Source organism: Hippopotamus amphibius, chromosome 12, assembly GCF_030028045.1.
Source record: "Hippopotamus amphibius kiboko isolate mHipAmp2 chromosome 12, mHipAmp2.hap2, whole genome shotgun sequence".
In the NCBI taxonomy this organism is placed as follows: Eukaryota; Metazoa; Chordata; class Mammalia; order Artiodactyla; family Hippopotamidae; genus Hippopotamus; species Hippopotamus amphibius.
In genome coordinates this window covers 79,663,714-79,682,726 of record NC_080197.1, presented here as the reverse complement: position 1 = coordinate 79,682,726, position 19,013 = coordinate 79,663,714, and the positions used below count along the sequence as shown (strand labels likewise).

General features: G+C 38.0%; 1 protein-coding gene across 9 annotated transcripts in view; it reads right to left on the bottom strand.

Annotated features, from left to right (window-relative positions):
• WNK1 (WNK lysine deficient protein kinase 1) overlaps positions 1–19,013 on the bottom strand; it is a 144,421-nt gene that overhangs the window by 26,722 nt on the left and 98,686 nt on the right. For 4 of the 9 annotated variants that reach the window (XM_057701773.1, XM_057701777.1, XM_057701776.1 and 1 more), the window contains exons 7-11: positions 17,911–18,244; positions 16,726–16,913; positions 8,724–8,807; positions 1,976–2,125; positions 37–492 (exon numbers count right to left, since the gene is read on the bottom strand). In XM_057701773.1, the coding sequence (XP_057557756.1) occupies positions 37–492; positions 1,976–2,125; positions 8,724–8,807; positions 16,726–16,913; positions 17,911–18,244 (1,212 nt within the window). Of the gene's footprint in view, positions 1–36; positions 493–1,975; positions 2,126–8,723; positions 8,808–11,024; positions 12,264–16,725; positions 16,914–17,910; positions 18,245–19,013 lie in introns of all 9 variants that reach the window. The other 5 variants (XM_057701778.1, XM_057701779.1, XM_057701781.1 and 2 more) reach the window with 4 other exon arrangements.

Here is a 19,013-nt window from a genome sequence, read left to right as displayed (position 1 = left end):
CTCTGGTGCCCTCCTTTTTGCCAGCCAACAAGATACCTGGTATAGAACATCTCCAGAGGGAAGTGGAGCCTCAGCAGTGTGTCCAAGGTTAGCGGGTGTCCCCATGGACTGAACTGTAGGCTGCAGGAGCTGTGGGTGAGCCTGACTTGGCAGCTGAGTCACAGGCTGCAGGAGGCTGGGAAGCTGACTAGGAACCACAGTGGATGCTCCTGGGAATGCAGCTGCCGGAGCAGACGAAGCCAAGGTGAGCAGAGGCTGATTAACGCCAGCTGCCATGGTGACAGGAAGGGGTGAGAAACCTGGCTGAGCCGCAGACACATGAGGAGCTGAGGGGATCTGAGAGACAGGGTACTGGGGGAGTAAGGAAGATGGCAGTGGCTGTCCCACAGGGAGGAAGTGAGCACCAGAATGGACTGGAACAACTGAGGGCTGTGTCGCAATTGGGATCTGAGGTTCGCCTTGGATAGTTGGTACTGGCTGGGAAACTGGAAGCTGGGAAGGTAAAGAAAAACAAAACAGACAGACTTTTAAAAAAAAAAAAAAAAAAAAAAGCAAGGCTGCCAAAAGCTAGACTTATGTATTAGCCAAAAAAGAAAGAAAATTAAAACAAACACCAAACCCCAGCATACATTAGTGTGAGTTAACGTGCCATATGAGAGCAGGGAGAGGACAGCTGCAGACGGGGAGGCTGACAGACTGGCTGCTGTTCCAAACCTTCTGTGGTAGAACAGTCTGCTCATGCTTCATCGCTCAGCAATAAACAGAAGCCTTCCATATGAAAGGTTGTTTTCTCTAGAGCCTGACTGAGATATGTTTCACACACCATAACTCACCAGCATGTTTGCTGTCACTAAATCTATGACTGCTACTATAGTAATTACTGAAATTCAAAGGACTTCCTTCCCAGTGGAGTTAGAGCTCATCCACAAGTGCTTCCACAATTCTTTTTTTTTTTTTTATTTATTTTTTATTTTTTTGTGGCACACGGGCTTAGTTGCTCCGTGGCATGTGGGATCTTCCTGGAGCTGGGATCGAACCCGTGACCTCTGCATTGGCAGGCGGATTCTTAACCACTGCGCCACCTAGGAAGCCCAGCTTCCACAATTCTTAAATCTAACACAGGCCTGTAAAAGTAGGTCTAATTCACTGTAGGATGCAATCAACCCTTTCCACCACCTGGTCATTTTAACACTTATGAAAATTAAGATATATCTTACAATTAATGGCGTGTCAGTTCTCAGTGTTACACAAAATAATGGTGCATTTTACACTTGACAGTATCTCAGATGTGATGAAATATGACAGAAATACACTGTGCCAAAATGTAAGCACAACAAGCCCCAATGTTAAAGTTGAAAAAAAGGGTCATTTAGAAGAGCTTATCTTCTACAGGGGTATTATCCTTTCTTTCTTTAATAGTTATTTATTTATCTATTTGGCTGTGTTGGGTAGCTGCAGCATGTGGGATATTTAGTAGAGGCATGCATGTGGGATCTAGTTCCCTGACCAGGGATCAAAGCCAGGCCCCCTGCGTTGGGAACACAGAGTCTTAGCCACTGGACCACCAGGGAAGTCCCCAGGGTTACTTTTCAAGTGCCCAGAGGATGACAGAAAAAAACATCATTCCATATAATGGTTTTTTATGACTTCAGAAGGCAACGAGGAAAGGAAACAATGCATAAATCTACATGAAAACACAGCCTAATTGCAAACCCAGAATAACAGATACAACTGACAATCCTAGAAAATGTCATAGTTTCCATTATCAGTTCTTTATCAGTTCTATACCTGTCAAACTTATTTTAGGCTGATAAATCTGAAAGTTAAACATTTTTGGATACCCATTTATATTAACCAACGCATATGCACAAAAGAAGCAATTTTCACTTCATTTTTGCAGTGAAAATAACCAATTTTCACTATTAGGGAAGGTAGAAGTCACGTGGCACTCCCTTCTTAGAAGTTAAGCATTTACCTGTTTTCCCACTGACACATGTGGCAAGACCTGTGGAGGCTGAGGCTGACACACGGGCTGTGCAGTCGTGGCCTCACTGGAGGCTGACGTCTGGGGAAGTGAATACTGCACTGTCTGCTGAGAGGGGGCTGTCTGCTGCACTCCTTGCTGCTGAGAAGAAAAGCATCGCTTAGTTTTATTTCAAGTCATTAATAGCACGTTTCTAAGGAAGTATGTTTGCCTACCAGTGTCTGTAAAAAATGGCAATTTTAGTAATTAAGACATGCACAAACCCAAATTCACCAATTCCCCTTTACACATCTTTCTTCTTCATCTGGTGTTCTTTATTTGTGATGGTACAAAACCAAGAACTAACCCATGTTTCAAAGTTTGAGTCACCACTGGTTCTTCACCTAATATGCTACTTGCCCACTAGCAGCTCAGATATTTACAAACACCTTCAGATACCATGTCCAACAGACCCTCTCCCTCCAAATCTCCTCCCCTCTTTGTTCCCATTTCTTGATAGCAGCTCTCACTCTGGTCCTATATTAAACTAATCCAATCTCTTCTTTTAATCTTCCCCTTAATCTATCAATATTTCATCAACTGTGTAATTAACTTGCTTAAAGAATAGCTCTGATAATAGCTACAAAATGGGAGAAAAGCACTGAATTTTGAACTTTAGCTTTACCATTTACTAGCTGTGATACTTCAGAGATTGCTCATTTTACTGCCAAAATGAGGTTTCCTTCTTTGAAAACAAGGACACTACCACTCAACTCAAAGTCTGGCAAAAGGGATGACATTTGGGAATCAAGCATGTGCTAGCACTCTGGCATAATACACCTGCACTTAATGAATGGCATGTGATTGTACCCGAACACTAAGTTTTGCAGTAAAATTAATGGCCCCCTCCAGCCTAACAAAAATCTGAACTTCACAGCTGACTTTCAAAACTCTCTAATACCTATAACTAATTTAAAATTTTTAATTCTTAAACACAAAAACACCTGTTTGTAATAAAAACTGTAACCAATATATTAGATTAGCAGTTAAATGAAAATACCCAACCTCATTTCTTCAGAGGCAACCACAATTAGTAGTCTGGTGCATCAGCTTTAGGGATTTTCTTCTATGCCTAAGTAGTCATTTACACACAAGTTGATTTTGTTTTTAAAAACAAAACAAAAACACACCCATGTTATAAATACTGTTCTCTGACATGCCATTTTCATTTCATTTATCAATGGTACCAATATCCCAATGATGAACATTTTGGTTGACTGAATTTTTTGTTACTTAAAATAATGCTACGACCAATAATAGCCTTTTACATATGTTCTGGTCCATACAACTCATTAGTTACTGCTGGTATAAGGATAAGCTATTTGTTTATGTGTGTATCTTAACTGAGATTAACTGACATGTAACATAATGATTTGATATACGTACATACTGCAAAATGATCACCACAATATGTCTAGGTAACATCCAACACCAGACATAACTACAAATTTTTTTCTTGTGATGAGAACTTTTATGATCTACTCTCAGCAGCCTTCAAACATGTAATACGGTATTATCAACTACAGTCACTGCTGGACACTGCATCCCCAAGTCTTATTTATTTTTGTTTTTATATCTATTATGCATCTAGCCACCTTAACAAACATCCTAGATTTTGTTAGGTGATAATCTGCAAATAATATTTTTGGTCTCCTGATATTTATTCCTTATTTCTTTCTTATTATACCAATTAAAACCATTGAAAGAATCCTGAAATGTAATAGTGACAGTAGTCATATTTGTTTTATCCTCATCTAACTATTTCTGATAATGCATTCTTATTAACTTAAAAAAAAAATTAGGAACAAATGGCTGTTGAATTATATAAAATTTATTTTAAGCTTTATCATATGTATCCAACTATAAGGCAACTCTGAATATAAGACAATGTTGCCCATTTTTCCATTAAGGAAGAGCTAAAAATGTAGAAAACCTTTTTGGTTAACTGGAATACATTTAAACTTTAAGGACTTCACACTGAACTATCTACAGTTACCTAAGTCATTAATTTACATACCTAGATAAAACTGCCTGTGATATAAGTGTAACTAATGCAGAAATACTGCTCCCCTTGCCTCATTCACATTCTTCCTGTGTGACAGTGTACATCAGCGTTTTTATCTTCAGGGGACTATGCTATGAACCATCTCGCTTCTCTGGAGCATAACATCATACTTTTAAGTTGTGTCTTGAGGTAAAATCTGCAGTGCCAGGCATCTGCTTGATTAATATTAGCATAACTATATTGTTTTTGCAACTGTCTTACAGATGTATATTCACATAATCTTTAAATAAGTTATTTACAATGAAGCTGGGATAGTGAAGTTGGCCCCCTAAGAATAAGGACAAAATCTATGTTTAATGTCTTGGCTTATGTAAAACCAATTCTGTCAGATATTGCCTATAAACATTTCCAACTATATATACCATTTAAGGTCCTTACAGGCATATCTGTTCTCACTTCATTCCATTAACATTTTTTAATGTTATTTTAATGTTAGTGTTCAAAACGAAGATCAGTGAGAGCCCCACGATATGAAAGTCTGATAAACATTTGAGTATCTGGTGATCCCCTCCTTTATAAGAGATAAATCTGAGGAAACCCCCATCTTATATGTGGGCATATGATTACCTCTCTCCCCCCACCCCAATTAATGCAGACCCTTGCTTACATCAAGATTTGGACTCCATCAGCTCTTTCCTGAACTTACACCTTCATTTATTTGCTGTTGTTTTTGTTCGTTTTTTATTTTTGGGTTTTTTTTTTTTTTTTTTTTTTTTTACATTTTAGGCCGTGCCATGGGGCATGTGGGATCTTAGTTCCCCGATCAGGGATTGCATCCGTGTCTCTTGCACTGGGAGCGCAGAGTCCTAATCACTGGACTGCCAGGGAAGTCCCGACTTACCTGTATTCTAGCTACACTAAATCCAAGGTTTATTTGTTTCTGTCTCACAGTTTTGTATCTTTGTGCTTTCTACCTTGCTTATACTGCCCCCCTGCCCTTTTCTTTGTGCATAGTATATTCCTTATTCTTCATCTGAATCTAATCCATAATCAGAGTCCAGTTCAAATGCTCTTTCATAAACCTATCGATATCCCTCTCCCTGCTCAGAAGAGATACAGTCTCCTTTCATGCAGTCAGACTTCTTGGGTTTAAATTCTTTCTATGTTTTAGAAGCTGTGTAAGTTTGGGTAAAGTACTCAGCTTCTCCAGACCTTGTCTCAGCTTTCCCATTTGTACAATGGAAATAATGGTAGTACCTATACTTATAGGGTTCATATAAGGATTAAACAAAAATACAGGTAGAGGGCTTTGCACATTGTATATGTTAGCTATTATCCTTACTTGTTCTGTAGGAGTTGACATATATGTTTACCAGAATATACGATCCCCGAAAGTAGCCTTATATGGTCCATCTTTGCAGTCCATCAGTGCCCAGCATATGGTCCTTCAGAGCATGAACTCAGTTACAAAAAAAAAACCACACCTGTTCAATTAGTTGGTGTGTGTGTGTGTGTGTGTGTGTGTGTGTACTGTCAAAAATGAGTTTTACAGACATATACCCTCACTCCTTGCTTAAAATAATTGAGAGGCATGTATGACAGTTATACCTTAAAGCATTTACAGAAGTGGCACCTCTGGATAGGCCAGGAGTATACAGTGTGGTTCTTTCTTTGCACTATCACACTGGCTAATAATCAACACTTCAGTCAAACAAGTATTGTTTAGCATAGCAGCTTGGCACCATGCTTTGCATAAAACTGCCTCATGAAATGAGTTCAAACAGCCTAGACTGACTGTGTACTATCTGTTGGACAAGAGTGCTTGAAAAAAATTTTCACAAGCCTTAAGCAGAAACTAAGAGATACCTCAAGACTTTACATGTGCCTTATGGATGAAATTATTAAGTAAGTAGGGTATTTTTCTTGGCAGCAAAATACTAAGATTTCCAGTAGGAGAAAGCTGTTTTTGATACCTCATTAAGACACGACATACCACTAGAAGAGATTCTTGATAAAAATGTGAAAAGCAGCAATCCCTTATTCATCATGTTTCAGAAACACAAGAAATATAAAGTAAATTTCAGCTAAAGTTCATCTCTATCCTCACACTAATAAAATTAGATACGGTTTCCTAAGGTGGTATGGGAGGTGACAGTATGTAAAACAAAAATCAGATAGAAAAAAAAGACTCTAACTGTATATTACAGACAATTTACAGCCTTACTTTTCTGTTATGTGGAACCCCAGAACATAAAATAAACACATGCAGCTTCTTGGGCACCTTTGCAGAATCATAAGTCCCTGTAGAACTTTAATATAGAAAAAAGAAAACTATTGTAGAAATCTTGGATTCTGGTTTGCAATGTTTAGTTCTATCTACCTAATTGGCCATGCAACCCTGGAAAAGTTAAATATTCTAGACTGCATACACTTATACAGGTTAAGGGCTCAATTTTATGATTCTACTTAACTCATCCTATATTTCAAATAAGTCACAATATAAAAAGTATCTGAAAAAAGCATCACTGAAACAGGAATTTTTGTTTGTACTGTAGAGATAGCCATTTAGTCGTATCTTCTTCCCAGAAGAGTCAACCACTTGGTTCTTTTAACCTGATGTTTGTGGAGCTGCCCACCCTGACCGCACATACTTTTATCACCATTAAACTCCATGGCTTATTTCACTGTCTGCTCCATTCCATGCCCGAATATAAGATATCTAACAAATTCCTTTGCCAAAGGAAAAACAGAGCGTACACTTAAATCTGCACATTTTATTGGTGTTGGCCTGTGTCCAAAGATAAACAAATGAGGAGACTGGCACCCACGATAGTGTTTCCATCCTCACCCAGCTTTATGTGAATTTTCATTTGTATTCTTATCAGGGATTGTTAATATAATTAAACCTGTTAAGGTTGGCAAAAATGTGACGGCTTGAACGTAACTATAATTATACATACATTCAGATACTTGTCTGGAAGAAAGGGCAGGAGCAAGACAAAACATGTAATTCCCAGCCCTTCTATTCTATAAGATAGAGGTGCTGGTCACAGAGAAAACGTATACACAGGCACCTTGGAGATATTACAGGTTTGGTTCCAGATCGCCGCAACAAAGTGAATATTGCAATACAGTGAGTCACATGAATTTTTTGGTTTCCCAGTGCATGCAAGTTATGTTTATACCTTACTGTAGTCTATTAAGTGTGAAACAGCATTATGGCTAAAAAGACAATGTACATACCTTAATTTAAAAATACTTTACTGCTAACAGATGCTAACCATCATCTGAGCCTTCAGCAAGTCATAATCCTTTTGCAATAGTAACATCAAAGATCACTGATCACAGATCACCATAACAAATATAATAATAATGAAAAAGTTTGAAATAAGTGTGGGAATTACCAAAATGTGACACAGAGACACGAAGTGAGCAAATGCTGTTGGAAAAATGGTGCTGACAGACTTGCTCCAAGCAGGGTTAACACAAACCTTCAATTTCTAAAAAAAAAAAATGTAGTAGCCACGAAGCGCAATAAAGCAAAGCACAACAAAACAAGGTTTGCCTATAACCAAACTAATCTTGTACAAGGAACATCTAATCTTAAACTAGCATCAAATGATGACATGATCACATACTGGACTGAGAGCAGGCTATTTCTAATGCGAATTAAAAACTTACTTTCAAAAATTAATAGAAACAAGCCAATTTACAATTTGGTGGTTTGAAAACACTCTGTAGGAACTACCAACAAAACTCATTGGGAAGTTTTTACGACACATGCGGTGACTACAAATTTTATTAGACACAGATAATAAATATTCAATTATGCATTATTTCCATGTAAATAATTACTGTTAACTAATATCAATGATGAACTATAGATATTTAATTTTAGAATTACCAATTTTGCTGGTGAATACATCAGCATTGTACTAATCCCTTGAGTTCTCTGAACCTTTGGGAACAAACTCCCCAAATCGGAAGTTTAAAACATTTTTTTTGAAGTTCCTGAAGTAGTTGTTCTTAGGCTTTCGTTCATTTTAGCATAAAATCTGATAACCCATCCCACAGATTAGAAATAATTAAAAAGGAATGTAGAATTATTAGAATCAAGCACAATGACAGCAATGGTAAATGCTCACGAAAGGACAAATCATGAAATATGTAGAAACCAAACTGATATTCTTTGTACAGTTGATCCTTGAATACATGGGTTTGAACGGTACGGGTTCACGTACACATAAATTGTTTTTCAATAAATACATACTTCGGTACTATACAGTCCGAGATTGGTTGAATCCATGGATGTGTAACCACAGCTAGGGGGGACCTACTGTAAAACGTTATACACAGATTTTCGACTGTCCAGAAGGTCTGTGCGCATAACCCGCTGTGTTGTTCAAGGGTCAACCATACTGTTAAAACAATGTACAATCATCTGTTTCAGAAGGCACATAAATTATATCAGTAAAAATAATTCTTTTGAATTTCAATATATGTCTGATAACTTTTCAAAAATACATTAAACAAAGGATTTTCTAAAATGTTACGGAGGACAGGAAATGTTATGCCTCTTGATTTTCCTTTCACAAGCTTAGCAAGCCATTTACATCAGGAATACAATTCACGAAACACACAGAACAATGTTTTGGCTGTTGCTAACCCATAAAAGGCAGCGACAGTTGCTCTCACCTGCTGAGAATGCTGTATGGGTTGGGAGGGCGGAACCCCTGTCAAACTACTCGAAGTCGGCTGACCCTGGCTCTGCCCCTGTGCCTGAGGAAAGAAATGAATACAAAAAATTAGACAGAGAAGGCTAAAGGTACGTTTATGCAGAGGTCAGGATTTTGCAATAAATATGGGAGCTCCTGAGAGTTTGCTTGAGCAAGATGAAACATTAGCTTGATTATGTGTGTAGGGAGAGACCACTGGGGTGCATTTTTAAAGAGGTTACAGAAGGATCATATTACAGAACATACTCCAATTCCATGCAAAAACCACTAATGGTTAAAAACCTAACCTACCCTGCTGCTCAGGCTATGTTTTTTGCCAAAATAGTAAAATTCATAATGAAATTATTATTGAAAATAATCAAGAAAAAAGTTATAAGACTATCAATATGAAAAAACTACCCAATTAAAGAAAAAAGGGTATTTAATAATGCTATTTTGGTTCCTTTTGCTATTTCTTATAGGGCTATAGTGCCTTTTGTCAAAAGTGTAAAAAAAATTGTTATCATCATCAACTGCCAAGTACCTAGAACAATGGTTCTCAACCAGGGGCACTTTGGGTACCCCATGCCCCTTCCCAGGGACATCTGGCAATATCTGGAGCTATTTTTGGTGGTTACAACTTGAGGAGGTGGCTACTACTGGTATTTAGTGGGTAGAGGCCAAGGATGCTGCTAAACAGCCTACCAATGCACAAAACAGCCCCCACAACAAAGAATTATCTAACCTAAAATGTCCATAGGTTGAATTTGAGAAACCCTCACCTAGAAGGGATCTTAAGTTAAAATAAATGAGAAGGTGAGAGGTGAATGCAAGACTAGATATAGGTGAGTTAAGAAAATGAAAAGGCCCACCTTTGCGGTTTCATTTCAGTTTAGAGGGGCTTCTTTGAAGCTTACTTGGATAGGACGTCACATTCCACTGCATCTTAACCACTGTGAGTATACATTCTTTCTGGACCTTTTCTGTAAATTATCTGATATTTGAAATTTCATTTTGGAAAGTTTCAAGGAGCAAGGCTGGCAGTGCATACACATCCACAGTATGGGCTGGCACCCAGTGTGTTAATGTAAACATACCACCCTGCATGTGCACGCAGTACAAATTTTCAACTTTCTGGATCTTTTTGCTTCTTAGTATTGCTCTAAGTAACAGATACTTTATTTATGCCCCTGATGGGGGAAGAACACAGGAAGAAAGTATGAAGAAGAACACACAGTACTTTATATAAGAGTGGGATATTTAAAATATCCAAATGATATCTTGAGTATATAACTGCAAAGTTTCCTACTTAACTGCATAGTCTCCTACATAGATTTTTATAAGACTTACACATTTGACAAAATGTATCAAAGGAATATATGAAATGGTGACTCCACTTTTTGAATTCTGTTACGTCCATCACTGTTTTTATTTGCAGGAGGCTGCATAAGCTCATATACATAAACAACAAAATTTAAATTTGTTGAGGAAAAATCTAAGAATTGAGATACCTAATGTTTCTTACCTTGCAACATTTATCGCAAATTCTTAAAACAAAGCAAAAAAACAAAAAACAAAACAAAACCCCATTACCCACATTAGATTCTAACTTAGCTGCTAAAAATTAGAATCAGTCAATTTTGTTGATTAACATTTTATTTGAACATATAATACACAGTGACTTGTTTGATGCCATTTTTAAAAGGCATCCTCATTTAAGACAAATCCCTAAGATGTTTCCTCTCTGTCTTTCAAGATCCTTCCAAACTAATGAAAACTCTGTATATTCCTAACACTACTTAAAAGAAAAAAAAAAGATTCCCTATTTTCCATTCTTTTCATTTTACAGGAAAAAAAATGTTACCTTCTCTATTTTTAAAAAACTAGCCATGTTTGTTTCTAGGGAGAAAGAAATACTTCACATTAGCATTTGTAAATAATCAATGCTCAGTCAACTTTACAGACATTTATGTGCTCACTACTAGTTGAAAACTGTCCATTCTACATATGGACAAAAGTAACTGATTCTGACGAGTAACTAAAATTCTAGCATTTGTGTTCTCTTTTCCAAGGGTGTGCACATATTACAGGTAAATCGGGCAGCTTCTGTCTCATATTTTGCTCTCAAATACAAGTAGTTTAAAATCAACCCCCCTCAATGGAGAAACTCTATAATAAAATGAAACAATATCCCTCATGAATGGAAAGGAGGGATAGAAAACTTAAACGTATTTGTGCACAGTAGGGTAATGTAAAAGAACCACGGAAGTTTTCCTATAACCTGTGGATGGGCTGCAGATCCTCCTGAAGAAAATGAGGCAGATAAAACCTGCGGAGATGTGGCTCCTTGGGGGAAACAGAAGAAAAGTGGGGATTCTTGTAACACTGTCTGAGGCAGACGGATAAAGGGTAATGAGAAGTCAGAGCCAAAAGATGCAGCTGCTCCCCCTGTAGGGGGAGGTGACTGAAAATCACTGGGGTCTGAAGAAGTGATTTGTGAGGAATCACTGGAATATTCTGGGCTTCCTATGGGCCAGCTCTGTCCGGTGGGCTCTACCACAGAGACGGTCAATTCTGGGGCCTGGAAATAATGCTGTTCTTCAGTCACAGGCTGCAGGCGGCCGTGTAATCCCGCAGATTGAGGAGGTGATTCTTCCTGATTCGAGTCCACAGTAACCTGTCGATTTCGGTAAACGCGCTGAGGTAAAATTCCTCCTCCTTCTCCTGAAGAGGAGCTTGGAGTATGAACATGAAACTCAAATACACAATTGCTTCTGCTCTCATTGTTATGAGTTAACACAGCAGGTGCAGAATGAGGAACAAATATAGGGTGAAATTTCAAGCGTGTAGCATCTGTACTGATAGGTGCAGAAATGCTAGAGAGGGGAGATCCTGGGGTCAGTCCAGAATCTAATCTTAAATTCTGGAGGTGTCCTACCAGGTAAGCCTGTCCGGATGGAAATTCAAAGACAGAACTTGAGGTAGGACCCCCTTGTACTGGCTTCTGTTCAGGTGTCTGTTTCATAGGACTTGACAGGACTGGTGAGTTGTATGGAATACCCTCAAACTGTTCTGCCACCTGGGCCTGGTAATGTACCCCAGCTAGATACACTGCTTCCTGAGGAATAAAGTAGTGAGCTTCTTCTGGAAGTACTAGTCCAGGTCTATAGTCACTGTACACTTGAGCTGGTTCAAACACAGGATGGGCCTGTATCTCACATGGCTCTCCAGTGACTCTACTGGCTGCAGCACCCAACATAACTACAGCCTCTGGTGTCCAGTTAGTTGGGCTGCCACCAGGTGGAAGAAGACTTTGGCCAACAGTTCTCAGCAGGGGTTGGAAGTGGTGAGTTTGGGCTTCCAGGAAGGAGGTGCTCTTACGCCGCTGGGAAATGGCCACCTTCGGTGGACAGGTGGGAGGTGGTGAAAAAGAAACTGGACGTTCATGAATAGTTGGGAAAAATATCTGTGATTCTGGGTATGTTGGGGTCCCCCCACGCGGATGCGCCATGGACTGAGGCTGTATCAACATGAATAAGACAAGTAATTCATACATTCATATGTGAAATTACATTGACATGCACAACTGGGTAGCTCTGTGTAACCCTATGAAACGGTCACACCAAATTTATAATTAATAAAGAAATAACAATGCTTTTGGAAATTATGTGCATAGTAAAAATCCATTAAATACATCCAGGGTCAAAAAAATGATTCTGTGGGACTCTTTGCATTAGATAAGAGCTGCTTTTCCACTTTTCCTCTCTGAAAGGAAATGAAAGAATTTAACTTTCCAAATGATTATTCTGCTTTTACCCACAATTAATATGTTCACTTACAACTCTACCAAGCCTTCCTACTCTGAAGCTGTACTGTCTTCTGCTGTGTTAGAGGCTCCAGGGATAATTTCTGACCAACTAACAGTATGTCTTCTAACTAGCAACCAGAGGAGCTTTCTGCTAGATAGTTAACAACTACACAGCTTGGCTAGTGGCTGTCATGTCTCTCCCCTGTCCGCCCCAAACCAGAGGCAGTTAATTTCACTACATGAAACACGCTACGGGTGCCACATCTCTCACTTTTCTGATCCTAGTTAAGGGTTGGCAAATTTGGTGTTCAAATCAGGTGAAATGGATAATGTAAACAACAGCCAACTTGATTTAATAGCACTTTGTCATAGAAGCAGTTCTAGATTAAAACTTCTGAAGTTTGAATGCTACCTTGTCAAATGCAAACAGTACACACTGTAATAACTCACTTTAACCGACGCTCGTTTAAAAGGATAGATCAGTTTCATTCTTTCAACAGGGAAGACCCTCATTAAATTAGTAAAATGGCTCCCCTGTTATTTCTTCACAACAGCTAAAAGGAGGTTTCTATTTTGAATCAGAATGCTCCATTTTACTGTTGTCTATTCAAAGAGTATCCCAAAGCCATAAAACACTATACAGTTAATCATTCTCCTTGGTAAAAAAATCTGAAGATTTTGCAGTTGCTAGATCATAATGGTAACTACATTCTCTATCTGGAAAAGCAGCAGCAAAGTCCCACAGTATTTAAAACAACTTTAAAAGACTGATCTTCTATAGACATTAGTGAGGCCAAAGAAAATCACATGTACCATATGGGTACCTAATGTATTCCATTAGAATCAAGGTCCCACCTTATTCAAAGAAAAAAAATTTCCAAAGAGGGAACATTATGTGGCCTTTTAGTTTCTTGACAACTCATTTTAAACAGCTAACAAATTAAAAGCAACTTCCCCTCTTCAATTATTCTTCACAGACTATGGGGAAAAAAATGGACTCATCCAGTGTCATTAGTGTTTCTTTGGAATAAAGTGAGGAGAAAACAGGTTTGGGTAATGTTTGATAAAGAGAAAATCTGCTTTTGAATAAGCCAACGATGAGTTCAAAATTAAATAACAGACACATTCTTTGATAAGATATGAAAATGCAAGGATCTGAATAGGTTGGTGGAGAACAGGAGACTATAATAAAAGCTCAATTTTATGGCTCACCACTGGTATGTGCTAAGGGTGTTAGAAGCATTCTCTCTCATGATCCCCTTCCTTTTTCTCCCCCTTTTAAAGCCTTGTATAACAAAAAAGTTATCGGGAACTGTAGGGAAAACTGGTATCCTAAAAGCATAATATATTACTAAGTTTAGCCCTGTTCTTTACTTAATTTGTATTAAAATTCTTGATGCCTGGATGTATTCATTGGTAATAAATTTTCATTTGTCAGGAAGTTTATGTTACATACAGTACTGACAAAGAGGGAAGGCAGGCTGGAGCGTCGGTGCTTGCGCTGAGAGGCAGAGTGCATAGGCAGGACACTCTCCAATGCTTTAGAAAGCTTTTCGGCAAAAGTTTCCTCAGGGGCAGTCCGAAGGAGGGAAGGAGAAAGAGGTGCAGACAGCACTGGTGGTGGGGTGGAAGGAGCACTGGGAGAGATGCGGGACAGAGAGGGAACAGCAGAAAGATGGGGAACACAAACCGACATGCTACGGCCACGACGAGGCTAAACAGAAAACAAACACACATGAAAAACACAGTACTCTGAAAACAAAGTAACCAAATGTACAATGGTAACAGGGCACAGCTGACATAAAAAAATGTTCCATCCTCCCCAATTGCACAAAACCATTTTTGAGGAGAGACAGGATTCCACGAAACACACTTGGCAGATCACAATTATTCTCTCTCCACTGCTGGTCAAGTATGAACAACCACAATAATGATCAGGTACCTTCGTAAACACTCTGAAATAACACTAACTGTTATGAGTGTATGAATAAGAATGACCAACTGACTGGGAAGATGATGAATCCTCGCTTGCAGTTTCTGAAAACTTAGTAACATTAAACAAGAATGAATTCTATTTGTTTCACATACATTATAAGATGTAGAAGGTTTTAAGACTGGATTGCTTAGCAGGAGCTCTGGAAACCTCAGACAAAAGATTTCTCAGTTTTATTTTAGAGGGCATTAGACAAAAAAGTTGTTGGCTCACAGTATTTTATTTATTACACTTGCCTATCATTATCTATAAAGCTAAAGTCATTTTCTACTGGGAAAAGCATTAACTTTTTAGATGTAATTCATAATAGATACAAGAAACATTCTGTATTTTTACTAAAGTAGTCAATGGAAAAACATCTGAAATGTGAATCTCCAAAGAATAACTTTAAATCTTTTTCAGCCATATCAGAGGTTCAACTTTGGTTTACAAAGTTGGAAAGTTTGAAGCACCTTAACAAAGGTTTTAATATAGCTACAAAGCAGTAAATCCAATGCTGCAAAGCTATCCTGAGCAAGTTTATTTCCTTTTAGATATTGTGAACTGTGTAATTAATTACATTTTCTATTTTTCCCACTCTTTGCTTCTCTTTTATTTTTTAATTCCACTTATAATTGATATATTAATGTAAACTCCTTCTGGAATTAGAAAGGAATAATTATAAACGTTTTGAAAAATCCTCAGTATTTAATAACTCTTCATGATACTTCCATAGAATATTGTCATTAAAAGGCAAGACTGTCATTTCATTAAGTCTGCTTTTAGAGCATCAATAAATATAGCTATATTTGTGGCTCAAATATTTAACATCTTCATAAACGATCAGTCCATTTCCTTTTCTAAAATACAGACCTAAAGTTCATAAACCCTGTGATAAGGGAAGCCAAGAGATTAAAAATAGTTTCAAACAATCTATAGTTAGGATGATCCAGAAGAAATCAACCACAGTAGAAACTGACAAGAACTGCTGACAAATAATATTTCTTAGATCGCAGAAATAAACTTGTACAGTCTGTATAAAGCTCTTCTACCCTACCTACTTATTTTAAAGTCAGAGAAGTAGATTGTTAGAACATTAGCACATTGGATGTTTTCTTTCTGTTACTGTGGCCATTCATCTTGAGACCTAGCCAATGCAGAACTGATGAATGGACTCTGAAACAGGCAAATGTCTTTTATTCCAGGCTGTAGGATAAGAGACCAGAACAAGCAGAAGTATTTTCTTACCATAGATAGTTTTATTCAATGAAGAATAAGAGTTTCACAAATTCAGATTAAAAGCTTTCTGAGAAAGAGGGACAATCTATCCACCTAAAGACCTCACTTAAACAAGAACGTACAGTGGCCAGTTAGTTCCTTCCTGAGGCAGAAAATGCATCTTATTCACCTCTGCAGACTTCACAGAGGGTCAACAAAAGAAATGGGGCATTATCTAATGAACTATTTGAACATTCTCTATATAAGAAGCAAGAGTGGCTAATGTAAAACATGGGTAATAATGTGAGTATATGTGGGTGTGTGTGTATATATATATATACAGATATAAATGTATAAAATACTTCAGGATATAATTTTTATAAGCTGATGCTGAAAATAAATCAGTCATAAAACAGATACCAAAACAAAGGGAGAAAGCAAATGAACATATACTGGGGAAGGAACTTGTGTCCAACACAGACTTTAAGGCAAGAACACGCATAGCAACTGATGATTAAACACAAGCGCTAAATTAAATGGTCATTCCTTCACTCTAGAGTACTCACATGCAGCATTCTATAATGGTTTGAAGGTCTTACCTGTGTTTTATACAATAAGACATCTTATAGAAAATACTCAGTAATTCTTTTAAGTACCTTTTGAAAAACTCTCCTTGCCCCCACCCCCAAACCATTTGTATGGCCATCTTACACTGCTTTGAACAGTTTCAACACTGAAGTGCTAAAGAGAGCATTATCTTTAATCAAATGCAGATCAGTTTAAACCTTGTGAGCAGTGTCTTCACACATTAATGTATGTATCCTCCCCTGCCTAACTACTCTGATTATATTCTATAATAATCCTGCTTCATTTAGAAATGCACCATTTGTATTTTTTTACTTTGGACTCATGCTGTTACTCGTTTAGTAGAAGAGTTTGAACTGAATACACTATAGGCTTACACTCTTTTGCGCAGTTACTCACCATACTTGAGGGTGGATATACCCCATGGGGCTGAGCCTGTGCTTGGACAACAGATGCCGTGTGCCCTGGGAAGGTGCCTGTGGAATGTGCCTGCTCATGCTGAGAACCATATGAAACTGTCTGTTGGCTGCTCACTCGAGATTCTGTGAAGACAGATGATCCCTGACCACTGTCAACTGTCCCGTCAGCTGAAGGAGAAATAAATCGCCAAAACACAAGACAGAGAGACAAATCATGAAAAGGAGGTTCACATTTTCCCATCACAAACCCCTGATCTTAGGGACAACTGGTTTTTTCTCTGCACAGACCTGAACTAAATAAAAAATAAATACTAATTTTACCATGCAGATTTCTATGTTTAAATGAGGGATCCATACAGAAAAAAGTTTTGTCTTAAAAAAGAAAAATTTCCTGGCTAATCACAGAATTTTACCACCTGAAGAACAATGGGACTAAAAAAGAATGCTGTTAGTCAGCCTGAAGTTTGACATAGCTTTCAAAGGCTTAACGGGTGGAGACCAGTGGGTTCTTCATATTAAGAAGGTAGCTCAATTAATAACTAGCAGTCTCATTAGTTTCTGGGGTTTTATTTAAGGACTTTTATTGAGATATAACTGACATACAATAAACTGCATATAGTTAAATTGTACAATTTGATTTTTTTTTTCTTATTAGTGATGTATATATGGCAATCCCAATCTCCCAATTCCTCCCCCTGCTTTTCCCCCTTGGTGTCCATACGTTTGTTCTCTACATCTATGTGTCTATTTCTGCCCTGTAAACCGGTTGATCATTAGTTTCTAGTCTATATGTTATTTAGCTTTGCTAAAAGAGCTGAACCAGACTAATGGGTTCAATAATAAGCAGACAAACTTGTAATTTTTTACTATTAATTATATTTCAAGGAAGTATAAAAAGTAGAAATCCAGAAATTAGAACTTCCAAGATGTTGGAACCTGTAGAATTGTTTTATATCCTAATCCTATTTCCTCATTGTCCCATTCTTCTGTTAGCTATCGACATAAGAAGAGAAAGAAAAGGTAGATGACAACCATTTCAAACTTCTTATTTATACATTAGATTCATAATTCAAAACCAAGAGGCCAGTGCACAATGATGACTAAGAAGATGAAAAGTCAATTAGGAGTATCATTAGCAAACTTGCCTGCTTCCCCCAATACTCACACAACACAGATACACTAGGTTGTTGGTATTGCAGTTGTTGATGCTGATCTGCCTCGGGCTCCTCAGGCTCTACTTGCGTGGAAACGGAAGCTGAAGTGGTAGGGGCAGCAGGTCCACCAGTGCAGGTTGAAGGGAGCTGCTGGACTCCTGCCTGGGAAGCACTGGACTGCTGTTCCACCTGCTGTTTGGGGCTGCTCTCTTCCCGCTTTCTTTTTTCTTGCTCCTCCCGCACCAACTGACGCTGTTCTCGTTTTCTCTTAATTAATGACACTCTATCTTTGATGGCTTTTGCCATGGTCTTGTGATCACCTTCACAGACATACCCAGAGTCTACCTACAGGATAAAAGAGGACATTAGGAAGCAGTAGATATAAAAAGAAAACGAACACAAAAAAGGGTACTTTCGGGGAGAAAAGTAGAGAAGAGGGGAAGAGAGAACTCTCTAAAGACTGGCCTTAACCAAACTGTGAAACTACTGGTCTGCACACTTCTCCACCATTTTTGGAGATGCTCATGGGGTGGGTGCTATTATCTTTGTAGAAACTCATGGGGTACATGTTCCTTCACTAATTATAACAACAAAACAATGGGGAACTTAAACATCAAAGGTTTTAAACCAAAAGGCTCTTTCTATTCACTCTACTTTCTGCTCACATGTAACCATCAATATTAACCCGTGTTGCTTTTACTTTCTTTCACTAGACAACCACTTAACCAGATAAAACAACTGTGGTAAATATATGAAGGTTAAAAATAAAAACTTCAAACAGTATAAAAACCTGACAATTAAAAACAAGTACCTCATTCATACCTGACCCCTTCCCAGAGGTAAGTAGTATTGAATGGTTCTAACACATTCTAGCAGAGACAGTCTGTCAGTATCTTTGCACAGTAAATAGCTATATAGGCACCATGGCAAGCCTAAGATGGGTGAAGGGTTTCCTTTCTGAACTGTGATCTTTACACATACTTCAAAAATGATTCGCCAAAGGATGCCTACTAATAATTGATCTTGAAAACTCCCTTTGAAGTAAAAAACAATGTGATCTATTTATAAGGTTTATCCAGATAACTGATCAAAGGCTAATGTATCAGTATTTAGA